Genomic DNA, 24724 nt, shown 5'->3' with positions numbered 1-24724 from the left:
GAGGGCGCTGTGGGCAGCTCTCGGCCCAAGGTGTCTGGTCCCCAACTGAGGCATCCATGCACATAAACCTTTTGGAGCTTAGAGCGATCCGTTACTCCCTTGCTTCTTTTGCAGATGTCATTCGGAACAGGAGGGTTCAGGTCCTGTCGGACAATACCACAGCCTGCTATTACCTCAACAAGCAGGGAGGAACGGTCTCGCTCAAGCTCTGCAGGGAAGCAACGACTCTCTGGAAGTGGGCCATGGTCAACAACGTCCTTCCCAGGGCCGTTCACATTGCCGGGGAGCTCAACACCGCAGCAGACACACTGAGCAGGGTGTTTCTACCTCAGCACGAGTGGTCCCTAAACAGGGTTTACCTCCACCAGGTCTTCCACGCATGGGGTACACCACTCATCGACCTCTTCGCCACGGCCCACAACAAGCAGGCCCCGCTGTTCTGCTCCCGGGCCGGAATTGGCCGTCTCTCCCTTGGGGATGCCTTTCAGATACCCTGGTCCCCGGGGCTCTTTTATGCCTTCCCGCCCTTTCCGCTCCTGCACAAGGTCCTCTCCAGGATAAGGGCCTTCGACACCCACTGTATCCTGATTGCCCCACAGTGGCCCCGCCAGGATTGGTTCCCGCTCTTACTCTCCCTGTCCCAGGGGCGGTGCCTAGCGCTTCCACCAGCCCCGGACCTATTGACCAGGGACGGGGTCAGACACCACAATGTGGCAGTTCTGAGCCTGGCTGCCTGGCTCCTGTGCGCTCCGGAGTAGGCCTCTCCTCGGAGGTTCTTAAAGTCATTCTAAATGCCCGGAAGCCATCTACCAGGCTGTCCTACCAGAGGAAGTGGTCACGTTTTTCCCGGTGGCTGGCCCCAAAAGGGGTCTCTCCCTTTGACTGCCCCTTACCTATGGTTCTCGACTACCTCCTATATTTGTGCTCACAGGCTCTTGCCTTCTCCAGCATTAAGGTCCACATGGCTGCGATCTCTGCTTTTCATGAGCAGATTGATGGAAAGACCGTTTTTACTCACTGGCTTTCCAAGCAGTTCCTAAAGGGCCTGTTCAAGACCTTCCCTCCTAGGGCCCCGCCGATTCCTCAGTGGAGTCTGTCCCTGGTACTCTCCCAACTGATGCTCCGGCCCTTCGAGCCCCTATCCACCTGTCCCCTGGCCTTGCTCACTCAAAAGGTGGCCTTTCTGGTGGCAGTCACGTCTTCTAGGCGTGTTGGGGAGCTGTCTGCTCTGAGGTGTGACCCTCCCTTCCTGCAGTTTTTCCCTGGTACCGTGATGCTCCACACTAGCATGGAGTTTCTGCCCAAGGTAGTCTCCAAATTTCACCTGCAGCAAAAGGTGGTCCTCCCTTCCTTTTTTCCAACACCCTCATCCCCAGGGGAACGAGCACTACACACATTGGATGTAATACACACATTGGACAAATATATGGAGCAGAGGTCCATCAGTGGCTATTAGCCACAGGAGATAGATGGTATTCTCTTTGTGGGGAGGTGGTGCTCTGTTGTCTTGGTGCTGGAAGGAAGGCAGTGGGAGGGCATCTGGTGTCCTGGCCTCACTGACAGTCCTTTAGATGGCACTGGATTTCTAGCCACTGTGTGTGACAGAATGTTGGACTGGATGGGCCACTGGCCTGATCCAACATGGCTTTGCTTATGTTCTTATGTTCTTAAAGCGTGCTTTATTGTTTTATTTGCATCGCACCAAATGTTTCAGGAAATCTCCTGCCCTGTTTTTGTGTTACTCTGGCCCTCGCAAGGGCTCACCTGCTTCTGCCCAGTCCATCTCTCGCTGGATTGTGTCTACAATTAAACTTTGCTATCAGCATGCTGGAGTCCAGTGTCCCTTGTTGGTTACCGCTCATTCCACTCGAGCGCAAGCTGCTTCTGCTGCCTTCCTGTGAGGAGTGCCGCTCCGGGACGTCTGCCGAGCTGCGACATGGTCCACTGCAGACACTTTCATCAAACACTATTCTGTGGATGTGAATGTACGGCGTGAATCAGCTGTTGGCACGGCTGTCCTGCATTCTTTGTTCCAGTAGACACTCACACCCGCCCCCATTGGTGAGATGCTAATTATTCTCCCAATGTGGGGCTGCACAGAAGGACGAAGACGATAAACAGGGTTTCTCACCTGTAACTGTTGATCGTCGAGTCTCTTCTGTGCAGACACACATTCCCTCCCGCCTGCCCCGCTGTGAGTGCTTGGTTTACTCCATTGTTTCTCCGGTGGCTCAGGTGAACTGAGGGAATGCCGGGGACGTTCGGATATATATGCATTCAAAATTGGCGGGAACACCGGCGCGCATGCGCGGTGGATCCGAACGTCCCCTTCACATCTCTAAAAGCTAGAAAAATCTTTTCCGCGGCTGGCCTGCGCCTGCGCAGTCCCAATGTGTGTCTGCACAGAAGAGACTCGACGATCAACAGTTACAGGTGAGAAACCCTGTTTTTTCCTCTCTGTCCCTGTACCGCTTGTCCCTCTGCTGTTGCATGTCTTCTTCTGTGGCTTTTCAACAGCAGCTTACTGTTTCATCAGTATTTTTACATCTTAAATTTTGTTTCTAACTAAAGAACACTTCAAAGTGTGCATTTTAGTGAAAAAAGAAACTATCAAGGAATGGTTCAAATGTTTTGCTTAGGATAACTATAGCTGGTGCAGTAATGCACCATCCAGTGTGCGTTCCATATGGGTGAGCATTGCGGGTCAATAATGGGGAAGGTATTTAAGTGCTACGTGGCCCCCAGGCAGTAGAACTGCCTCCAGGTGACTGCAGAAGAGCAGTTTCTCAGGTGACCTGAAGGTCCCTGGTGTGTTAAAGGCCCCTGTCAGAGTTTCCTCCTTTTGTATCTCAGTCACACCCACCCTCCCACATATATCAGCTCCTGCTGTTCGGTGGAGCCCTCGTTTGTCCAGGCTAAGAATCGGGAGTCTGTGACTCATAATGGTGGTGCAGGAAAGGTGAGGTTTGCCAGTGCCTGTTTTTCTTCGCAGTGAGCCAAGGAGGGCATTGAAGTACCCTTTTCTGGCGCATCCTTTGCTCAGTTGAGAATGTGGCACCATTTTATAATGGCTGGCTAAGGGTCTGGAGGAAGCCCTGGGGTCACACTGGTGGAGAATGTGGGATGACCTTTAGTTGAGTGGTTAAGTGAACTACAGGAGAAGATGGCAGATGGAGGAATCTCTGAAGCATGTGAGTGTTTGTGTGCGTTCATGCATGTGTGTGCAAAACTTGGAAGGAAAACTAGGTTCATAGGTAGCTTTTTGAGACAGCCGGAAATGAGGCGACTTTTAAACTGAGTTTTTTTGCCAGGGATGGCAATATATTGTGTACTGTTGTCAAACGGCTTGCCTGGCTCTACTCTGAAAGGGCTTCACTTTGCCTGCTGCTGTCATTCCCTCAGGAAGATGCTGAATGTGTTGCCCTCCAGGCCCTGAGGGGTCTTCCAAGTGTGGCCTGTGGCAGATGCTGAGTTTCCTCCTCTCTTTTCTTTTTAGGATGTCAGAAGCCCTGTGAAGAGGTGAGTGGATCTCTCTTGTGACCCTCCTGATTCTGGAAAAGACTGGGTAGCACGTGAAGAAAGGGGTCCTTCAGACTTCTGGCGCCGTCAGATGTGGCCAAGACCATAGATCTTCCTCTGTTAGTAAATGGCAGACTGGAGGAGAGCACGTGGTCCCATGGATGGAAAGTCATGCCCCAAAGTAGCACACAGGGGTGGAGGGGTAAGCAGGGTTAACACCTGGCTGTCAATCTCTAGAAAGTGCAGCTAGACTTGAGATGCTGAAGCAGGAGTGGTCTTCTCTTGAGCAACAAGCCATTCCCAACCCAGGAAATACACGGTGTGGTGGAACAGGCGCTGGCTCTCAGTCCAGGCAACTGAGCTGCCGTCAATGGCCTGCTAGCCCCGCTATCCACCTCCCACCGTCCCTGGTGGGCGTGGCTCACACTCTCCGTCGCTGCCACCACTTACTGATTTGTACACCGCCTGACTGAGGGGCAGTGAGACCCCTCTGGCTGACTTTCTTTCTGGGAAATGAATTGCCCAATCTTTGGTTGGGCCCTGGAGAATTGGCAACCCACCAAGGTCTGGCCTGATCAGTTTCTCCTGGGCTCCCTCCCTTCCTGTAGTGTGCCAAGTTGGGGAGGTTATATAGTCAGAGCACCACAAGGTTCTTTATATTCAAAAAAGTATAATTTAATAACTATATACAGAGCACTATATACAAAGCAGGTAAAGGCACAACACATAGGGGTAGACCCCCTTTTCAGAACTCATAGGGCAGAAAAGCAAACTGAAGAGAACCGCTGTCTGCTTTCCCTACCACACTGTTCCCTACTCTACCTTAAGGGGGGGGGGTCCTGAGGGAAGGTTCACCTTTTATTTTCTTTCTGCTGCCTCCCAGGCCCTCCACATTTAGGGCCTAGGCAACTGGGTTTTACCCAGCAGCAGGAGCCTCTCCTTCTTCAACCAAGAAGGTGACTCACTTTTCTCTTCAGGATCGGCTGAGTCTCTCACTATTCAGGCTCCACCCCTTATTTTTCCCGCACTTTCTTGGCCCTGAGGCAGCTGGGAGTTGTAGTCTAGGAAGAAGGGCGCCCCACACCAAGACTCCTTCCGGCCCCTCCCTGGCCCCACAGCCCATCAAACCTCAGGGGGAACATTTTTTTCCTTTTTAAAACAGATTAACTGCAACCAGCACTCATCTCACCCTTGGCAACCATTTCGTTACACACGGTTTGACTTGAATCTCCTTGTTTCAGTTCCTCAAAATGGCAGATGGTAAATGTTATTGAGCTCCACCAGAGTCTTGGTTGGTATCTGGGTTGCAGGCCACTTGAGTGCCAGGCTCTGTGGTGACCACTCCAGAGAGCTCCGAGTGTGAAGGAGGCTACTTATGAGGAAACAGGAGTTGGGAGTTGTGCCATATGTCTGCCAACATTCCTGATACCTCATGGCTGCTCTAAAATAAAATAATCCTATGATGTAACTCTGTTGGCAGGTTTCAGACAACTCACATTTATCCTGGTGCACCACAACCATTCCACCGAGAGCGGCGCGCCCCGGCTCCAGCAGGGCTCAGAGGGCTGCAGGCGCGTTGCCCCCCTGCGCCTCAGCCTTCCCCAAAACCCCTTCCCCTCCACCTGCCAGCCCTCCCCAGACCCCTCCTGCCTCTCAGCCCTCCCCAGACCCTCCCTTGCCCCTCCACCTGCCAGCCCTCCCCAGACCCCTCCTCCTGCCTCTCAGCTCTTAGGAGAATGTTGAAGGAGTAGATGCGCCTCTTCAAAGCCTTCTGCTTATTCCTACCTTCATTGATTTGCTCCACTGTTGGGTAATTCAGATTGGATAGATGGTGCCTTAGAACATTTTTTTCTTCAGGTACAAAGAAAAGAGGATGTTTGAGAATCCATTGACTTTTCCCCTTGGGCTGAAGTGGAGGATCTGGGACTTCTGTGAGATGAATCACTTGCTTGAAGGTCACATGAAACAATTCAAAGGTAATGAAGAACACCTGGAGAGGTTTCAGACTGGACTTCAGATGAGGCTAGGTGTGACAGTGGAGCCATCTGTGTGTTTTGTATCACTAGAGGGGCCAGGAGTGCAAGGGATTTATGTACCAACTTGGAAGGCCATTTTAATTCACCGTGGTATTTTTTCTGATCAAATTCCTCCCGTGGCTTTCGCTCAGCATGGCATTCTCTGAATTTTCTCACAACAATTCTACATTTTGACCTTTGGTCATTCCTGTGCCCATGGATTGGTGAACTGGGACCTGAGCAGAAGAAAATTCCAAAGTGAAAGACAGACTTGAAGACCTGACCTCTCAGAGCATCCTCACTTAATGGAGAGAGTAGACAACTTCCTAATCTCTCTCAGGCACACACGCGCACGCACGCACACACACACACACACACACACTTTTGATTGTCATCTGTCTGTGACCAAACTGGGTCTGTTGAAACTGGCCACTATGAATCCAGCAAGCTGAAGCCACGTCTAGGTTGGTGATTTAGGTCCCCTTTCATCTAATCTCTTTTGGCCTCCTCCCTGCCATTCATTCCAGATGCCACCCACACCCCAGGGGAGCGGGGAGTAGATGCAATCAGTAGCTTCTGATAATGGCTTCTGATACTCCCCACTCCCCTCTCCACCTATATATTTGACCAATTTCTTCTTAACCCTCCATGCATCTGATGAAGAGAACTGTGATTCTCGAAAGCTTATGCTACAGTAAAGTTGGTTAGTATTAAAGGTGCTACTGGACTCTTTTCTATTAAGTGAAGAGAAACTTGAATATTTTCAAGAACGTAAAATTTGGGAGAGACTTTATCCCTAAAGATTTTTTGCTAGCTTCTACTTAATCCTTCCATTTAGAAACAAGAAAAGGAGTGTTATAAATGGATATTTGTGTTACCTGGCACTCATTTTTTCCCCTTTGTTTCCTCAGACACTGTGGACTCTGGATTTCAGCTGCAAGAAGGTACATTTCTTTTCATTCCCTAGTTAATTCTTTCTCCTACAATCCCTGTTCTTCTACGTAACTGTCTTTTCAGTTGCAAGATTATCTGGTCTTCGTTAATTGCTTCCACTGCTATCTTGCCACTGTATTTAATTGGCAGGGAAAATGGGCCTCTCTGAATCCTCCAGAGGGGAGGCACAGACCCAGTCATTGATAGGGTTGGGAGTCCATTTTCCTTCAGTGGATTTCCAGGTCTGCTTGCTGGCTTTTTCCCACGTTTAATGTGTTACAGCATTTCCCTGGGGGAGGAGAGCCTGCTAACTTTGTGGCATGTCCCGCCCGCCTTGATGCTGGCTTCTGATACTTTCCACGCAAATTTGTGTTTGTGGGAAGAGAACTGGAACAACACACAACACACCCTTCTCTCACCTTTTCTTCTCTAGTTCTTGGCAGGTCCATTTCTGAGCAGGAAGAGGCCATTGGGAGGGCCCAATTCATGTCTTTGCTTTAGGGGAGAGATGGAGAGATACAGGCACTCGCAAGGGACTCTACACTAACTGTTTGTACCTCTGTCTCTCTGTCAAATCTCACTCTGTCTCTCAAATCAAATGCTGGCTAAGTTTTGCATTGTCCCTCCCCTTCTGTTTTAGCTCTGTTTTCCCTTTTTAAAATGATTTTTTTTTTCAAGTAGCAGATGTGCCTGTACACATCAGTTACTGAACTCATCCCCAAAACACTTGACAAGCTTTTTATAAAATTACTGGGTGTCAGTTCTATGGTTCTTAAACTATGATAGACAGACCCCTGGGACCCTCACGTCAAGCACTCCATGGTTCTTGGTTGAAAAGGCTTTAATCAGAGATCAATACTGCCCATAGATAGATCCACAGTCGACTAAGAAAATTGACAGGAATGGCTAAGCAAGCAAAATTACATTCTGATATAGGTCTCATTATTTCCCCCTCCCTTCAGTAAACTTATCTATGGCGGGAAGAGCTCATGAGAAATTCTCAAAGAAGATACATGGCTTTGTCTAGACACCAGGAAGGCAGTAGATAACAACAGTTACATTTTAGCACACACAGCTGCAGCAGCACGGTCACAGCATTACAGGGAGACATTCCCAGGAGAGATAAGATGTTTCACATTCCCGCAGGCCTGTGAAAGGAACTCAAGTTAGAGCAAAAGCAATGTAACCTCAAGACACAGCAAAATAATGGCATGAATGGGTACAGTCATGACACTGGGTTGGTTTTTTTGGAGAGCTGTCCCCAATGCTTTAAAATATACATGTGTGTTTTAGGGCAGCAAAGTCACTTTCTATCTGCTTCTTGCACACTGGCAAATTACATCTGCCTTAAAAAAATTTTAAAACATGCTTCGTTTTGAAAATACAGAAGCAGCAGAATAGCATTTTCAAGGCTCTGTAAATTATATGCAAGGCAGAAGTCTGTCACTGATGCCTAATGATGTTTGTCCCCTGGGTTAGTTGTACGGAACCCAGGTGCAAGTGAGCTCATGGGAGGACCAAGGCTGAGGGCCGGTGTCCGGTTAAAAAGAGCCTCCCTGTCAGATTTGGCTTCTAAATGTTACTGAGCATGCCCAGTTTCAAATGAGCATGCTCAATACAGAAACTGAAGCATGGTCAGAGGCCTTGTTTCTTGCATCTTCCCGATGGAACAAAACAGCAGCAACAGCAAAGCAGGTATCATCAAAATATGTCACTGGTAACCACAGCTGACTGGTTGCTGTTTTTGATGGTCAGCGTAACAGAAACATTCACTCTGCAGAAGCCAATTTGGACAGGAAACTGTTTTTGTTGCCCCGAGTAACAAAAACTGCTACCGGAAGCCAAATTTGACCAGGATGCTTTTTTAATACTCCACCAGAGAGTGGGGGTATCATCCCTGTATCCCATCAACTTAGGGCTCACTGGGGTCTAATTGCTGTGATGGACAGCATGACCCAGCCACGGAGAGCCATGTTCCCACTGTCCCCAGGGTCCCATAGGGGCAGCGCTCTCCCTGCACATTCAGTGAACACATGGGGCTTTCCTGTGTACTGGCGTAGAGTGTTTCAAGGGAATACAACTCCCGTTCTTTTTTTTAATCGTCCAAGTCATCCAAGCTGCAAAGAACAACAAATATTATGGGGGTGCTTTTTATTTTGCTACCAGGGAAACAAGTTGAATAAGTAAAGTAGGATAATTAATAAAAAGATGGAATGAGAAAAGTTAATTTAAAACTAGAGAGAAAAGAAAGCAATATGTAAAAAGCTGGAAGAATTAAAATATTAATGTTATTTTATTGTGTTTAATTTCAAAATTATCTATATTAGTTATTTTTTAGTTGGGTTATATTTCTTGTTGCTCTTGAAAAAACTTCTTGTTGTTTCCTCTTTGTCCACTTTATGGCAGCAGAGGCCATATAATTGCAATTTCTCAAACACCAAATAATAACAAAATAGTAAAGAGTCCAGTAGCACCTTTAAGACTAACCAACTTTAATGTAGCATAAGCTTTCGAGAACCACAGTTCTCATCTGACGAAGAGAGCTGTGGTTCTCGAAAGCTTATGCTACAGTAACGTTGGTTAGTCTTAAAGGTGCTACTGGACTCTCTACTATTTTGCTACTACAGACTAACATGGCTAACTCCTCTGGCTCTATGACCAAATAATGACAATGTCCAAATAATGGGGCTTTTCCAAAATTCACACCAAGCCTTCTGGCCCCACTGTTACCCTCCAGTCCAAAGGGGAAAAGCAAAACACAAACAAACAAACAAAAAACAGTTGCCATGTAGAATCCAAGAAAAAAAAAGGACACAGCCAAACAGAGCACTTTTCCCTAATTAGGTATGTGTTTTAAGATCATTTTTATTGAAAATGTCACTCTTTTCTAGGTAAGAATTCCAATAGTCTTTTAAATTAAGATTAAGATATAGTTTGGAAACTTAAAATGGGTTTGAGATGGGGAAGCAAGAATTGTGACACATCAAAAATTCCAGAGTTTCTGTTGTTTACTGGTTATAGTCCTTTCATATCTTTCGTGTCTTTGAAGTTTTAAATAATCGATGTGAAATGGAGCTTTATAACCTTTTATCCTCCCCCCTTATCTCCTTTCAGCAATTTTTCTCAAATCTCTTGTAACCTAGCAGGAGGGGGGGGCTATGACTTCATGACCAAAGCTTTCTTATTACTTTTCAAGGTCCTTGTAACAATTAGAAAGTAATTACCGAAGTGATCCAGAAAGTGATAGTTCTAGGAGCAGAGGTGGTACTAATAGCGCCATACTGGCCCCAGTTTCAAGATCTGGTCAGGTGGTCGTCTGAGAAGCCTTAGTCTTGCTATCTCAATAACAGATTCTTCACCTCAAAAGGATCTCTTAAAGTTAACAGCTTGGAAGCTGAGCAACAACACTTGTAGAACAGTTAGGCTTCTCTAACAGAGGGCTGTCATGGAGAGCTTCTTCTATTTCAGTCAACAATTCAGCGTGGCAAGTTTTCTTCGATTGGTGTACCAAAATGTCTTGACCCCTTTAATATTCAGATTATGGATTTCCCACCATTTCTGTAGAATGGGGTAGAGAAGGGCTTAGGCACTGACACCCTGAAGCATCAGGTAGCTGCTGTTTCAGCTGTATTGGATGGAGGTCAATAAAGGATGTAGCTTTTTCCATCATCCTCATGTTAAACGTACTGTCTGAAGCCCTGATGGTTCAAAGATTTCCTCGATGGAACGTAATTGTAGTTCCCAAGTCTCTTCCTAACCTCCCCCTCTCCCCCTTTGAACCCACAGCCCCATACCCCTTAAAAGCACTCTCATTGAAGACTCTTTCTGGTGGCATTTCCATCAGTATGTAGGGTTTCAGAAATTAATGCTTTGTCTATTGATAGGAACCTCTGCATTTTCCTTGATAAGGTGGCTTTATGTATTATCCTGGCCACTATTCCTAAAGTTAATTCTGTGTTCCATAGGGCGGCAGAGTTGGTACTTACCCCACACACATGTGTGTGTCCTCCTGTTACTGTGCATTCCTCCTCCTCTTAAAAGCACTCCCTTTCCCCAACAGCACTGGCTGGTGTGTGCAGCTGGGAGGGCTACTGCTACCACCTGCAAGCATGTCCACATCAGTGCTGGTCAGCTGGGAGGATGGGTGGTGGAGCGCTTGCAAATGAATGGGCAGAGAAGGGCATTCAGACACTTACAGAGGAGGTACATGGGTATGAGTGGGGGGAAGGGGTCAGTGACAGTGGGACCACTCAGATGCCCCTTCTCAGCGTATCAGACCAGCCCTGGGCTATATTCACATAAGTTCTTACTATATGTTCTTGGCTACCTTCTCTTCAGTTCCTGGAACTCTTTTTTGCCTTTAGGGTGGAACAGAATTCCTTGAATAGGACAAAGGAAAGCAGGAGAGCCTGTGAATCTAGTGGAGGATTAGGAATAAAAAAGAGAGCAGACCAGGAATGACAGGAGGAGGGAGCAGAACAAGACGGAGGAGGATCTGTCTAAGCACATGATGACAGGGAGATGCAGAAGGAATTGCTATGAAGGGATGTGATGTTAAGGGGATGTGAGAAGGGACTTCTCTGAGTCTCCCAGCTGATTCTGCTTCTCTCTCTTCCTATCCTCCCAATAGCAAAACTGACTCTGGATCCAGAGACAGCACATCGCCTACTTGTCCTGTCTGAGGATGAGAAAAGTGTAAGATGTGGAGAGAAATGGCAATATCTACCTGACACACCTGAAAGATTTTATACATATACTGCTGTGCTTGGACGTGAGGAACTCACATCAGGCTGCTATTTCTGGGAAGTCCTTCTGGGAAGTGAGGGAGAGTGGGGTGTGGGGGTTGCCAGAAAGTCTGTGAGAAGGAAGGGAGAAGTTAGCTTCAATCCTGAGGAAGGAATCTGGGCAGTGGGGAAGTGGAGCGACCGCTACAGGGCTTCCATAAAAGGCCAAAACTCTCCCCTGACTTTGAGTGGGGAGCTGAAGAGGGTCAGAGTGTGCCTGAACTACGATGGGGGGCGAGTGGCCTTTTTCGATGCTGACAGGGCAGCCCTGATCTATGAGTTCTCTGGAGCCTCCTTCTCTGGAGAGACCCTCCTGCCCTTCTTTTGGGTGCTTAAGAAAGGCTACCTCAAACTCAAGACAGTCTCTTCATGAATGGACTATGAATAAGAGAATATTGTTTCCCCAGAAACCATTTTTTACTTCTGCAAAGACCTCTAGAAGCTTTCAGCTGCCAAAATTAACTCAACCAAAATGGGTACAGTTTCCCCCCTCTCTTTCTTCTACATTATTTCTTAAGGAGATAATGACACTTTTCATATCATTCATAACAAAGTATTTATTCTTTATACTGACCACCAGGCCCTCTGTAGCTGTCCTGACTCTCACACTCACACCCCTCCCCCCAAAAAATCTCAGCTGTGAAGAAGACCCAAAGCCCAGCCTCTGTTGCTTCCCAAGGGAAAACTACATCTGATGCTTGATCTCCCACAACTTTTTAAATTTGTGTGGGAAATCAGATGTAGAAAACTATATCTGATTTCCCACAACTTTTAAAATTTTGTTTAAATGCAGCTGCCAGGGGAGAAATGGAGTTAGACCAAAGAGCTGTTCTAGTGCATAGGGGGTTCATTTCCCCAAGCCCCATTTTCTGATTTAAATTTGCCCCTTTTGGGTACCGTATATGGAGGGAATATGTTTCCACTGTGTACTTAGATTAAAAGTTTATCACCTGATTGCTTTAGTCTGTCTCTTCAAAACCACATTCAAGGCCTTCTCTTCAAGGATAGAACTTAACATACAGTAGTGCTAAAGAAGTAAGAATTTGAGTCTGGTGATTTGCAGGAGCAAAGAGGTATTTAAAAGCCCCACTTCTAATTGGCCTTTTGCCTCAGAGCAGGTGCAGCCCCAACCAGTGTGCTGTAGTAGAGTGTCATACTGGGTTCTGAGAGACCCCAGTTCAAATCTCCACTCTGCCATGGAAGCTTGCTGAGGGGGGCCGCAGGCCAGTCATACTCTCAGCCTAACCTATCTCACAGGGTTGTGAGGATAAGATAGAGGGAAAGGGAACCATGTAAGCTGCTTTGGGTCCCCACTAGGTAGAAAGGAGAGATATAAATGAAGTAAATCTTGTGTAATAATAATAATGCTGCACCCATCCCTCTGTGGCAGGTGTAACATCCACAAATAAAGGCAGAAGGCTCAAAACTGACCCCTGTCTTGACGATGATATGGGAGATGCGTTGCAAAATAGGAAAGGAATTCAAACATCCTGGTCTACATAATCTCTAGAAACCCCTGCCTCCCTGTGTTTAGCATTGGAAGCAATGGCTGTATTTGGTGGGAATAAGTCATCAGATAATAAAGCTCAGAGGTTTAAAATTGGCCACCAGCTTCAAGTTGCTAATGGGAGCTGTGGTTAGAGTGCCTGCCTAAGAACTAAGAGACCCAGGTTTGAACCCCCAGTCTGCCATGGAAGCTGGGTGACTTTGGGCCAGTCACGCACTTTTAGCTTCATGCACCTCACAGGGTGGTGAGGATAAACTTGAGAGGAGGAAAACAACGTAAGACATTATGGGCATACATTGCGAAAAAACATAACACAGAAAGGGAGGGTGGAACATATCCCCTCAAAAAAACAAACAGGGATTAAGAATGGCCCTGAGCAACTACAGCCAGTGTAGTGTAGTGGTTAGAGTATCTGACTAGGCTGTAGGAGGCCCACGTTCAAATAACACCCCTGTAACTGTACAGCATATCAAACTGCCAGCCTCAGTTTGGTGACCCAGTCCAAACCACCATGGTGTTGTGCTGGTGCAGTGGTGGTCCATCTCATGCCTTGGGGAAGATAGTTGCTGCAAGTGAGTAGGACACTAACATCATTCACAGCGGCCCTGCCCTTCCTCTCAACACCAGGGCCAACCTCCTACCAGAAGCAGCCAGCAAAAGAAGTCACTGAGAGTCAGGACTAACCATTTTTAGTTCTAGCACAAAGGTTACAGACCAGGGCCCTGCCCCTCTGATCCATGTAGAGTCATGGGCAAGTCTGCAGGTGGAGGGGTGCAAAGGAGATGAAGATGACACCGTTCTTGGGCCAGCCATTCTCTCTCAGCCTACCCCACCTCACAGGATTGTTGTGAGGATGAAGTTGAGGATTAAGGAATAATGCTGAAAGCTACCTGAGGCCCCCCATTCAAGAGGAGAATGGTATAAATACTGAAAATAAATTTTAGAGAAGAAAGTGAGCCCAGTATGGTACATTAAGTACTACCCATTCTCCCCTCCCATTCCTTTTTTGTGTTATTTTTCCCCACCTTTCTTCCTGCCAGTTTTAGAGATTGAAGGTGGCACATAAATGTAGATTCCGTGAATTCATCCGGATTGCAGAGGGGCCCCCTCCCTCTCCCCCCCCCACAACAGACCCAGGAACTCCCCAGGAATTATGTCCCTCCACATTCTCTCTCAGCAGCCCTGGAGTTGCGTCCCTGCAACAACTGCCCCCTGCCTCCCCATTTGGCAGCAGGGAGAGCAATGATGACTTCAGCGCCCTCACCCGCCTCCAGCACCATCCGCTCAGCTCTGAGGGGGGGGGGATGATTCCTGCACCCACCTGCCCACCTCCAACATCAACAGCATGGCACAGGTGGGAGTGATAATTCCTGTGCCTCCCACCAACATCATCACCTCCTTGGCTTGGGGGCTACAGCGATTCTCACCCAGCCAGATCACAGGCAGCTCCCCCGCAACCCCTGGGAGGGCTGAAAGCTGCAAAGACTGGCTGGGCCTGGACTGGCTGTCTCCTGCTCTGCTGTCTTTCCATCCAGCGGCTCTTTCCTTTGCCATCTCAGGGTGAGCTTCTGCTATCAGCTTGCTTGCACGTTTGTTTGCCGAACAATCTATTTTGTTCCCAAATGCCCCCAACCAGTGTTCCCACTAATGTGAGCAACTAGTTGGGGAACAGAGCTGAGCCGAGCGATGGGGCCTGGCTTGACCTGTGCATCCTGAACCCACTGGGATCCCCTCAGCCCCAGAGATGTGAGGAGAGGAGACAGCACCTCATCTGCCCTGGTAAGTTGTTTAACTTGGCCTTGGCGCAGAAGGAGGCTGGCAAGAAGGATGACGAGGGGAAGGAGGGCAGAGGGCTGGGCCAGATGCTCATCGTGCTTGCCAACAGCTGGAGGAAGAGGAGAAGGAGAAGGCAGTTGCGGTGCTAAAGGAGGCTGGTTGAGCTTTACTGCTGATGAGGCCTCCTTTTTGAGGCCTCTTCCTAGTGACTTTTATAGCCTGAAATGCTGACTCAGCCAAGAACCAGATCTGGTCACCCTGTCTCGACAAGCTGAGCATCTACCTCTAAAATGAGATTAATGCATGTAGACCAGAGTAACTCTGCTTAGGATCGCGCAGTTGGGGTTTATTTTAGTATGGCCACTTTGGGGCTAGCTCCAGGTTGGCTCTCTCATTTTCTTTTAAGTCACCTTCTTTGCAGGATCATAGGCTCACAGCCCTTCTTCACCCCTCCACCCCAAACCTGGATCAGAAGCTAAAGCGAGCCTCCAAAGAGAGCCAGTTTGGTGTAGTGGAACTCTAATCTGGAGAACCGGGTTAGATTCCCCACTCCTCCACTTGAAGCCAGCTGGGTGACCTTGGGTCAGTCACAACTTCTAGGCGCTCTCTCAGCCCCACCCATCTCACAGGATGTTTGTTGTGGAGATAATAACATTGTAAACCACTGTGAGTGGGTGTTAAGTTGTCCTGAAGAGTGGTATATAAATCAAATGTTGTTGTTGTTATAAGGGCAGCTGTCCCTGACTAGCCTTCTCTCCTGCCACAGAAGCCAAGCGAAATCCTCCTTGTTCACAGGGGATTCTGTAGGTGCAGAATTAAACAGGAAGCCTTAAAGATTTTGCTGGATTTGAGTCCAGTGGCACCTTAGAGACCAACAATATTTTCAGTATATAAGCTTTCCACAGTCAAAGCTCTCTTCTTCAGATATGAAAAAAGGGAACTTTGATTCTCAAAAGCTTATACCCTGAAAATCTTGTTGGTCTCTAAGGTGCTACAGGACTCCACGCCTGCTGTTCTACTGCAGACCAAGACAGCTACCAAACTGAAACTCTTGGTGCCACAAAGTCTCCATTTTCACTTGGTCTAAAACCAGTGATTACTAGCCAATTCCAGAGGTTTAGGTATTGATCCTGGTCATGTTAACTGGCTTGCAACCGTGCTGATTGGCCTAGTTTTAGGGTATCCTAATGATGATAGATCAAAGCATTCTGGAAATGTTTCCTGCTGTTATCTTGACTTCTTAAAAATTATGTTGTTTTTTGTTTGTGAGCCACCTCAAGCAGCTCTCTGTACAGGTGATCTCTCTGTGGCTGCTCATTTGTGGATGGTGGTAGGGCCAGGCTGTTAATCTTCCAGGGAATGGGAGGGTGTCTGCTGTATATCTAAGGGAAACGGCAGTTATGTTTCACTTAGTAGCTGGTTATGTTGAACCTGCTGTTCTGCTGCATCCCCTCATTTTAATTCCTGTGTTTGTTACTGAATGATTTGTGCTTTGTTGTGAACCCAACCTTGTGTGAGTTTATTGTGAATGAAATGCGGGCAAATGTTGTTCCTCATCTTCAGAAAAGGGAAAAAAGAGGATCCAGGTATCTACTGACCCGCCAACTTGACATCTATACCTGGAAAAGTCTTAGAACAAATCATCAGTCAGTCCTTGAGCATTTAGAAAGGTTGGCTGTGATTACTAAGAGCCAGCATGGGTTTCTCAAGAACAAGTCATGTCAGACTAACCTGATCTTTTTTTCGAGAAAGTTACTACCTTGCTGGATCAGGGGAATGCTGTAGACATAGTTTATCTCGATTTCAGTAAGGCTTTTGATAAGGTTCCACATAATATCCTTGTCGACACATTGGTAAAATGTGGTTTGGATCCTATTACTATTAGGTGGATCTGTAACTGGTTGACAGATCACAATCAAAGAGTGCTAGTTAATAGTTCTTCATCCTCTTGCAGAAGAGTGACAACTGGAGTTCCTCAGGGATCGGTCCTGGGAGCTGCTCTGTTCAACATTTTTATAAATGATTTGGATGAAGGAATAAAGGGAATGCTTATTAAATCTGCAGATGATACTAAATTGGGATGGGTACCAAATAGGATAGAAGACAAGAGTCAGGAAACTGGTCTAAAACAAATAAAATGAATTTCAACAGAGATAAATGCAAAAGTTCTGCATTTAGGAAGGAAAAATCAAATGCATAGTTATAGGATGGGGGAGACTTGTCTTGGCAGTAGTATGTGCGAAAAGGATCTAGGGATCCTAGTAGACCATACACTGAACATGAGTCAGCAGTGTGATGTGGTAGCTAAAAAGACACATGCAGTTTGGGGCTGTATCAACAGAAGCATCGTGTCCAGATCACAAGAAGTGATGGTATCACTCTGCTCTGGTAAACCTCACCTAGAGTATTGTGTTCAGTTTGGGGCACCACAATTTAAGAAGGATATAGATAAGCTGAAATGTGTCCAGAGGAGGGCAACGAAGATGGTGAGGTGTCTGGAGACCAAGTCCTATGAGGAAAGGTTGAAGGAGCTTGGAAAGTTTAGCCTGAAGAGGAGACAACGGAGAAGCGGTATGCTAACCATCTTCAAGTACTTGAAGGGCTGTCATATAGAGGATGGCACGGAGTTGTTTTCCACTGCCCCAGAAGGTCAGACCAGAACCAATGGGTTGAAATTAAATCAAAAGAGCTTTCAGCTAAACATTAGGAAGAACTTCCTGACAATTAGAGCAGTCCCTCAGTAGAACAGGCTTCCTTGGGAGGTGGTGGGCTCTCCTTTGGAGGTTTTTAAGCAGAGGCTAGATGGCCATCTGACAGCAATGCTGATTCTGTGAACCTGGGCGCACAGATCATGAGAGGGAGGGCTGAATGGGTTACATCAGTACTTAGTTCTCGTGGCCTTGTTACATGTCCAGGGTAATGCTGATCACTATGTTGGGGTTAGGTAGCATAGGCCTTTTTGGCTAGGGATCCTGGAGGTGGTTTGTCATCTTCTAGGCATGAGAGTATGGAGAGGGGAGGTAGTTGTGAATTTCCTGCATTGTGAAGGGGCTGGACTAGATGACCCTAGAGGTCCCTTCCAACATTCTGATTCTATATAATTAACAGCAAATATCTTGCAGTTGGTGGCAACGGTGGGATCTGTGAAGCTTTTTTTTTGTAGTACAGAGTTGAAAGAACTGTGAAACTATGTGCAATGGTAAGCTGTATTGGAGAAACAGAGTCCTTGGGATAGTGCTATGGAAAACTGGCCTACATATGAAGAAAGGCTTAGAACAGTATTTTGAAGTGAATGAGTTCCTAACCATCCCTCCGAAAACAACTTGTAGCCACCTTGTTGAGTATTATTGGAGGAAAAACATATACTCTTGTGCAAAATATGATTGTTCCAGAGAAATCTATGAGCAAGTCTTTTAAAGAAATAGCAGAACGTTTTAAATTTTACAAGAGGCACAAGAGTAATGTGAACTTAATCCTGCTGAAATCAGTACACTTAAGCATACATTACAACTTTTTAAAAATGCTAACAGAATTATTGGGGGAACAGGGCCAGCTTTATGGGATTGCCTTGCTCGGCTGCCCCATAAAAGTGGACATTTATGAATAAACAAAACGATCTGTCAACAGAGGGTGGTGTAGAAAACATGAGCAGGAGGGGTGGGGTGGGGATCAGGCAGAGAACTTGCTTCCAGAAAAGCAGGCACTTTTGTAAACTGTATGAGAAGAGAGCCTGGTTCTTTTATACAGGTAGGTGAGCACTCACAGTGAGATCCTAAGCAGATTTCAATGAGCTTAGACTGAAGTAACTCTGCTTAGAATTTCACTGTAAGACTTATTGTGGACTAGTAATTTCTGTAGATAGTTTTCAAGGTGCAAATGTAAACAATCTGGAGCATCATTAGAAAAGAACAAGGGTCCAGTAGCACCTATAAGACTAGCAAAATTTGTGGTAGGGTATGAGCTTTCGTGAGCCCATCTGTATCTGAAGAAGTGGGCCGTGGCTCTGATATACTTTTCAATATCTGGTGGAAAGTGCACAACAGTGACTTACTTTTGAAAGTCCAAAAAACTAAAATTCTGTTCTTACTGAGGTGATAAATCTAAATCTAGGGGTACTAGGAGACAAAGCTGACCTTGACAGAGCAACGGGTCTATTTTCATATGGAAGTCAGTCTCACTTTATCTACACCCAGGGTTTTTTTTCAGCTGGAACGGAGTTCCGGAACCTCTCGAAAATGGTCACATGGCTGGTGGCTCCGCCCCCTGATCTCTAGACAGAGGAGAGTTTAGATTGAGCGGAGTGGAGGACAATCTAAATTCCCCTCTGTCTGCAGATCAGGGGGCGGGGCCACCAGACATGTGACCATTTTCTCTGAGGGCAATCCACTGAGTTCCACCGGAAAAAAGTCCCAGAAAAAAAGCCCTGTCTACACCCCACATTTCCCTCATTAGTTTCTGGAAGCCACCTTAAACCCTTACAGCTCAAAGACATACGTACAACGTGATGTGTCTTTGACAAAACCCACAGGGGCCTCACTTATTTATTTACTTCATCTACACCCCACCTTTCTCCCTGATGAGGATTCAAGGTGACCCACATAATTCTCCTCTCCCTCATGGCATCCCCTCAACAACCCTGTGAAGTAGGTTAGGCTGAGAGTGTGTGACTGGCCCAAGGTCACCCAGTGAGCTTCCATGGCAGAGTGGGATTCGAACCTGGTTCTCCCTAGTCCAATACTCTTACACCACACTGGTCCTCACTCTCTTACTTGGGTTTTTCTTGCCCCTTCAGATGCTTCCTAAAGAATTCCTCCTGGTTCTTCTGCAGGATCTCCTCCTTGGTCAGTTCCTTTCTGTATTCAGCTGCAACAGGAAGGGCCTGCCTAACAGCTGGTGCTACTCTGGGGACTCCAGCTGGAAACTGATCAAAACCGCATGGTTACAGTAAAAAACAGCCACACAGAAAAGCAGAGCAGTATCCGTGCTGGCCTTAAGAGGAAATGGTTAATTTAACACAAACAAGGAAGCAAGTATTGCTCATCTGTGCAGACTCAATTCTCGACAAAAGCTGGACTTGGGGCAGGAGGTATCCTTCAGTAAAACATGATTATTTATATCTGAGTCTTTTGCTCCTTGACTAAGGCTATTGCTATTATACATTTGCATTTACATATACATTATACATATATATATTTGCATGTCAGTATGTCCCTATCTGCCTACCTTTGGGGGCAATCACTCTACACATCTGTATGTGCAGTGAGGTATGGAGAACAATAAAAATCCCGTTGGTCTTAGGAACATTGAGCTTCTGACCTGTGCCATCGCAGGCATGGCAGTTGCTTACTCACCATCATTTTTGGAACCTTGTTTTTCCTTGTCCTCAGATTTTTCTTTTGGTTTCTCCCTTTGAGGTTCTCTCACTGACTTCGCTGTTTGTTGGGACTTTGCCGGCTGTTCAAATGTCTTCATGGCGGTGGGAGCTCGGACTTTACTGCTCTCTTCTGGGGAAAACATTACATGATTATGCCCGCTAATTACCAGACAGAACAAGACATGTTGGGAATTTTTGCCCCTCCCCTCCTCCTCCTAGGGGCTAGAAATCACTTGGAATCATGTGGCCATGTCCTCTCCTGTGCCCCAAAGTCACAAACCACCAGTCTCTTTCCCTTTCAGTAATTAACAGACCACCATCCTACAACACTTGGTGCTTTTTCCTTGTAGCTTCCCCCTGCTGAAGGTTTTCAGTGAATGTGTATTTCACAGGGCCAGATTTAGCCCCCCCCCCCCCCCCGATGTTCAAAAACAGCCTTTCTTTAAGTCAGGATTTAATGCTAATCTAGATCTGAGCTGGTGCTAAGAAGTTATTGATATCAAGAGTTTTTTTTTTAAAAAGAAACGTGTTGAAAACTAACACGAGTAAAACATTTTCTAGGGCAAATAAAACTTAGTCACATATCTTTATGCTGATTTCTAGAAGAGCTAGTTGCCTTTGAAACGCTGACTCAAAAAGCACTGATTGTAGTAGCTTTCTACCTTGCTTCCAATGAACCATTTCCTAGCCCCTGCTGAGATCCACTGCATTGGACATATAGGAGCAAATCTACTAAACTCTCCCAGTGGGAAATGACTGGTCTCCTCTTAAGCCCACAATCATGCCTTCTGCCAACCTTGAAGCTAAAAGCAGGTACACATGGTGGCAAATTCAGCCCCGGGTTTTGCCCTTGAATACCACCCTGCTCACATTACAGGCTGTGATAAACTATGCTGATGTAACGGATGTATTCAATTCACATCCAGTTAAGGAGTCTGGACCAATTAACCTTGAGAGAATCGTTCTCGAAGTCGGCTAGCAAACAGATACTTCATTGGTTCTATGTCAGATAAATGAGGATTCTGAGTATTGGATCTTTCCCCAGCAACAAGCAGAAATTTTATTCTGAGTTAATACTTCTTTTAGTAAGTTAATACATTTTTTGAAATAAAACTTAACTCTTTTAATTAGGCAAGAGCTTAGAAGATACATGCATATGCCAATTAATCCTGTGACTGTTGAACAAACACATGCAATAAGAATCAAATATAACATTTCTTAACACTTATCTGAATAGTTTAAAACTAATCAGGTTTTTAGCTGACTGCTTTCAGAATGCTTTGAAAGCTCCCCCCCCCCGAAATATCTCACCTAAATCTTGTTTTAGAGAGCTGTCCACAGAAGTCCTGCTTAGCTCTACATGACACAGTGACAATTGCAAAATTAGATACATCTTTCTAACGATTGGTTCCTTCAAATGATTATCAGATAAAAAACCAGGTGTTCAAATAAACAACTATTTTTTCTCATTAATTTCCTGAGCAAGATTACAAAGGCAGATTTTAACACTTTCTTCTGATTAAAAGAGCAATATATCTACAATCTTAAAAACTAATTAAACTAACTGTCAGTGGATAAAAAGCAATGCTGTGCTTATCCTGACCATCTGGTGAACTTACATAAAAACATAAATGCTCAGCATAAATATGATTTAAATCAAGCATACAGGACACTGCAATCTGCAACATGTTTTTCAGAGTGCCTTTTCTTGGTGCAAATCAGTAATGTGAGTTTGTCTTAGCAGGGGATTTTGCACTAAGTATAGCCCTATCCTCATTTTGCAGAGGGATTTAAAAATATAATACAGCGATCCTATTGCTTCCTCTGCATCTTTGAGTATGCTACTGCATTATTAAAGTGTATGGGAAGAAAAGAGACTGCAGTTTTTCAGAGCTGAGGGAAAGGCATTCTGCACATGTTCAGAAGTATTTTTCTTCTAGAATGCATCCTGTGCAGAAAACAGACTCTTTTTTTTTGGTGAGGGAACTCTTTTTTTATTCTTTTTTTTCCTTTTAAACCAAACAAACAAAAACAATGTACAGAAGTAAAATAGAACAACAACAAAGTCTTAGTGAACTATATACAATAAACGTCATGCCAATATAGTTAAAACAAAGACAACTAGCATTTTCTTTTTCAATTATTTGATAGTCGTTGCTTCAAATCTGAGTAACAAAAAGTAAATGCTTAGGTGGAGAGTGATTTGTATTGGAAATGAATTCAATGAATGGTAACCATTTTGCAATAAAATCAGTTTCTTTCAAATAGTGTTCACTCTGGTATAATTCGTCATGTATTTTTTCTTGTATATAGTGGTCCCATATTTTTTCTAACCATTTTTCTGCTGTGGGAACCGTCTTTGAAAACAGACTCTTGAGTTAAACCCTAGTGAAGTCTTGGTACAAACTGAGTAATTGGAAGAGACACATTCTACAGAGAAAGCCAGGTTAGTCTGTAAAGGAATTGTTTACCACCATTTAAAAAAAATGTATTCTAGTTTCACTTTTCCTAATTAGAATCTATTGCATCAGATTCATGAACTGAATTTTGAGTCTGCAGATACAGGTAAACACATGGGAAAATGTTTGTAAGGAAGGAAAGCAGTCGTAATTCCCATTAAAATGTCTGCTATATACCTTGTAGTTAATTAACATTATATGTTAATTTTTTAAAAAAACTGCAAGTGAAACGGAAGTCAGCCCCATTGCATAAGGAGTCCTGCTTAGGATTGCTATCAAAAAATCTTTAAGGAGGCAGCAGCAGGGGACAGGAAGGCAAAGGAAGAGAAAAGAGAGCTGGAGCTAGCTGGATTTCAGCATTGGGGGACTAGAATCATTTTCTACAGTTAGGGCAGGTGACAAAACAATAGTGTACGGAGAACTGACTCACCTGCCTCCTCTCTCTGCAGGATAAAACTGACTTTTCACATCTCCCCAATTCTCCTTCGCCCTTTTTAGCATCATCATGTTGCTATGTGTTTGCCTTTTTGTTTGCGGAGGTAAAAATATTTTTAAAGTATTTTTTCAGTTTACTGCTTTTTGAGAAGCTGATGTCACATTTATTCAAAAGGGCTTATTCCCAGATAACTTCTCAGTTACACTTAACTGATAGTGTGCTTCAGTATTGTGGTGAGGCCATTGGCTGGAGCGTCTTCCCGATTCTGCTTGTTCCTGGTTTGGTGTTGTGTTTTTGAGGAGAGCGGCCTGTTGCGTCATATCCAATTGCAATTATTGTTCTGTTTGCAGTAACAGAAAGCTAAGTGATTTGTTTTGCTATGATATTTGTTTTAGACAAGGGTTATATGGGGGGGGTAGAATTTTTGTCTGGGGGCCGATGGTAGCTCTTGGCTTCCCGGCATCTGCTCCAACCCCTCAAACAGAGATCGTCACTTGAAGGATCTGCAACAGACATTTTTGCAATTACACTATCTGCCTGACATAGGGAGAAAGATGGTTGGGAACTGGACCCAGAATGACACCCAGGGACAGCTTGCTACAAGACAAGCCCAAAGAAAATAACAACAGAACACTGTTGGTGTTCAGCTACAGCCCACAACCATAGCACAAGTTAGATCAGCCGCAAAAAGAGCTTTCTTCCAACTTCATTTGGTCTGGAAGACGGCCCCCTACCTTGACCTGACTGATGCAGCCACCTGGATGCATGTCACGGTAACACTGAGACGAGACTGTTGTAATGCACCCTACATGGGTCTGCCCTTGAAATCAACTCAAGAGACTCCAGTCAGTACAGGATGTCCCAGCTCAGTTATTATCAGGAGCTAGGCAGATCATGCACTTAACATCCATTCTTCTGTCTCTCAGCTGGCTGCCCATCAGTTACCAGACCATATTCAAGGCACTGACTATCCGATACACAGCCCTTCAAGGCACTGGACCCAGATATCTGCAGGTCCATCTCTCTTCCTTCGTTCCACTATGACAGCTTTTGCACATCCAAGCCAAATCTTCCTCGGTTGTGGCCTCCATCTTGTGGAACGGCCTGCCCCAGGAGATCAGGAGGGCTCTGTAATATTGTGAACACCAAGACACAGCAGCTTATAGCAACTTGATAGGTTTAGTTTAGCTCTTGCCTGCACCGCTTACCTTCAGCTGGACTCTTGGTTGCTCACTCCTCAACAGCAACTGATTGTCTACAGGAGCCCTGCAGGGCCAAAACTGAAAGACACACAAAGCAGAAAACTGTCCCCTTGAAGCTGCTTGTATACATTACCACAGGCTCCCAGATTTCTGTCTCCACCCTGCTGGGGTGGGGTGGTGGTAAAGAGATTTGCTTGGAAAAGAGGCCGCCACAGGGCCCAGATAATGCAGCCAGTGGTAATGTGGCAAGATGGAGGCCTTTCCAGGCACCCCATCCACAAAGCTGTGATGTGACTGCTAGAAGGGCAGCCGGGGAAAGTGGCCCACGACAAACAGAGAGGCTCCTGTAGCTGGGAAGTTAGCTCACGCAACATCCCTCCTCCTCCACTCAGGAGCCAGGCTGACAACTCTCTGCCCCCGTCCCCATCAGCCCTACTGAACCCAATGAGGACGCCAGTCTCCTTTGCCCCAACTCCAGGGCTTCACCGCCAGCCAGAAGAGCCAGACACCAGTCAGGTGAAGTGGGATGGCTGGTGGCGCTCTGTGAAAGGCAGGAGTAGAATTGCTGAGATGGTGTGGAGGCCACGGGAGGAGCAAGGAGCTGCTTTGTAGCGGTGGGAGGCGTGGGTTGGAAAGAGCCACCAAAGAGGCGAATGTTGGGGTGGCAATGAAGAAGGGGGAAGGCTGGTGGGAGGCTGAACATCCTGTTCACTGCTCTG

At 46.0% G+C, this 24724-nt stretch overlaps 2 protein-coding genes across 5 annotated transcripts in view; both read left to right on the top strand.

The window, feature by feature from the left end:
• The window catches only part of LOC129329361 (zinc finger protein 208-like), a 192776-nt gene that overhangs the window by 111414 nt on the left and 56638 nt on the right, over positions 1-24724 (top strand). The window lies entirely within an intron of this gene.
• LOC129329399 (E3 ubiquitin-protein ligase TRIM7-like) overlaps positions 1-24724 on the top strand; it is a 39227-nt gene that overhangs the window by 10723 nt on the left and 3780 nt on the right. For 2 of the 4 annotated variants that reach the window (XM_054978957.1, XM_054978956.1), the window contains 4 exons: positions 3497-3519; positions 5377-5495; positions 6446-6478; positions 11098-12502. In XM_054978957.1, coding sequence (XP_054834932.1) covers positions 3497-3519; positions 5377-5495; positions 6446-6478; positions 11098-11624 — 702 coding nt within the window. In that variant the 3' untranslated portion in view covers positions 11625-12502. Of the gene's footprint in view, positions 1-3496; positions 3520-5376; positions 5496-6445; positions 6479-11097; positions 12503-19326; positions 19613-24724 lie in introns of those variants that run through there. The other 2 variants (XM_054978958.1, XM_054978960.1) reach the window with 2 other exon arrangements.

This window comes from Eublepharis macularius, chromosome 4, assembly GCF_028583425.1.
Source record: "Eublepharis macularius isolate TG4126 chromosome 4, MPM_Emac_v1.0, whole genome shotgun sequence".
NCBI classification, from domain to species: domain Eukaryota; kingdom Metazoa; phylum Chordata; class Lepidosauria; order Squamata; family Eublepharidae; genus Eublepharis; species Eublepharis macularius.
Note: the sequence above shows the minus strand (reverse complement) of the source record. Positions and strands in the feature narration are given on the sequence as shown.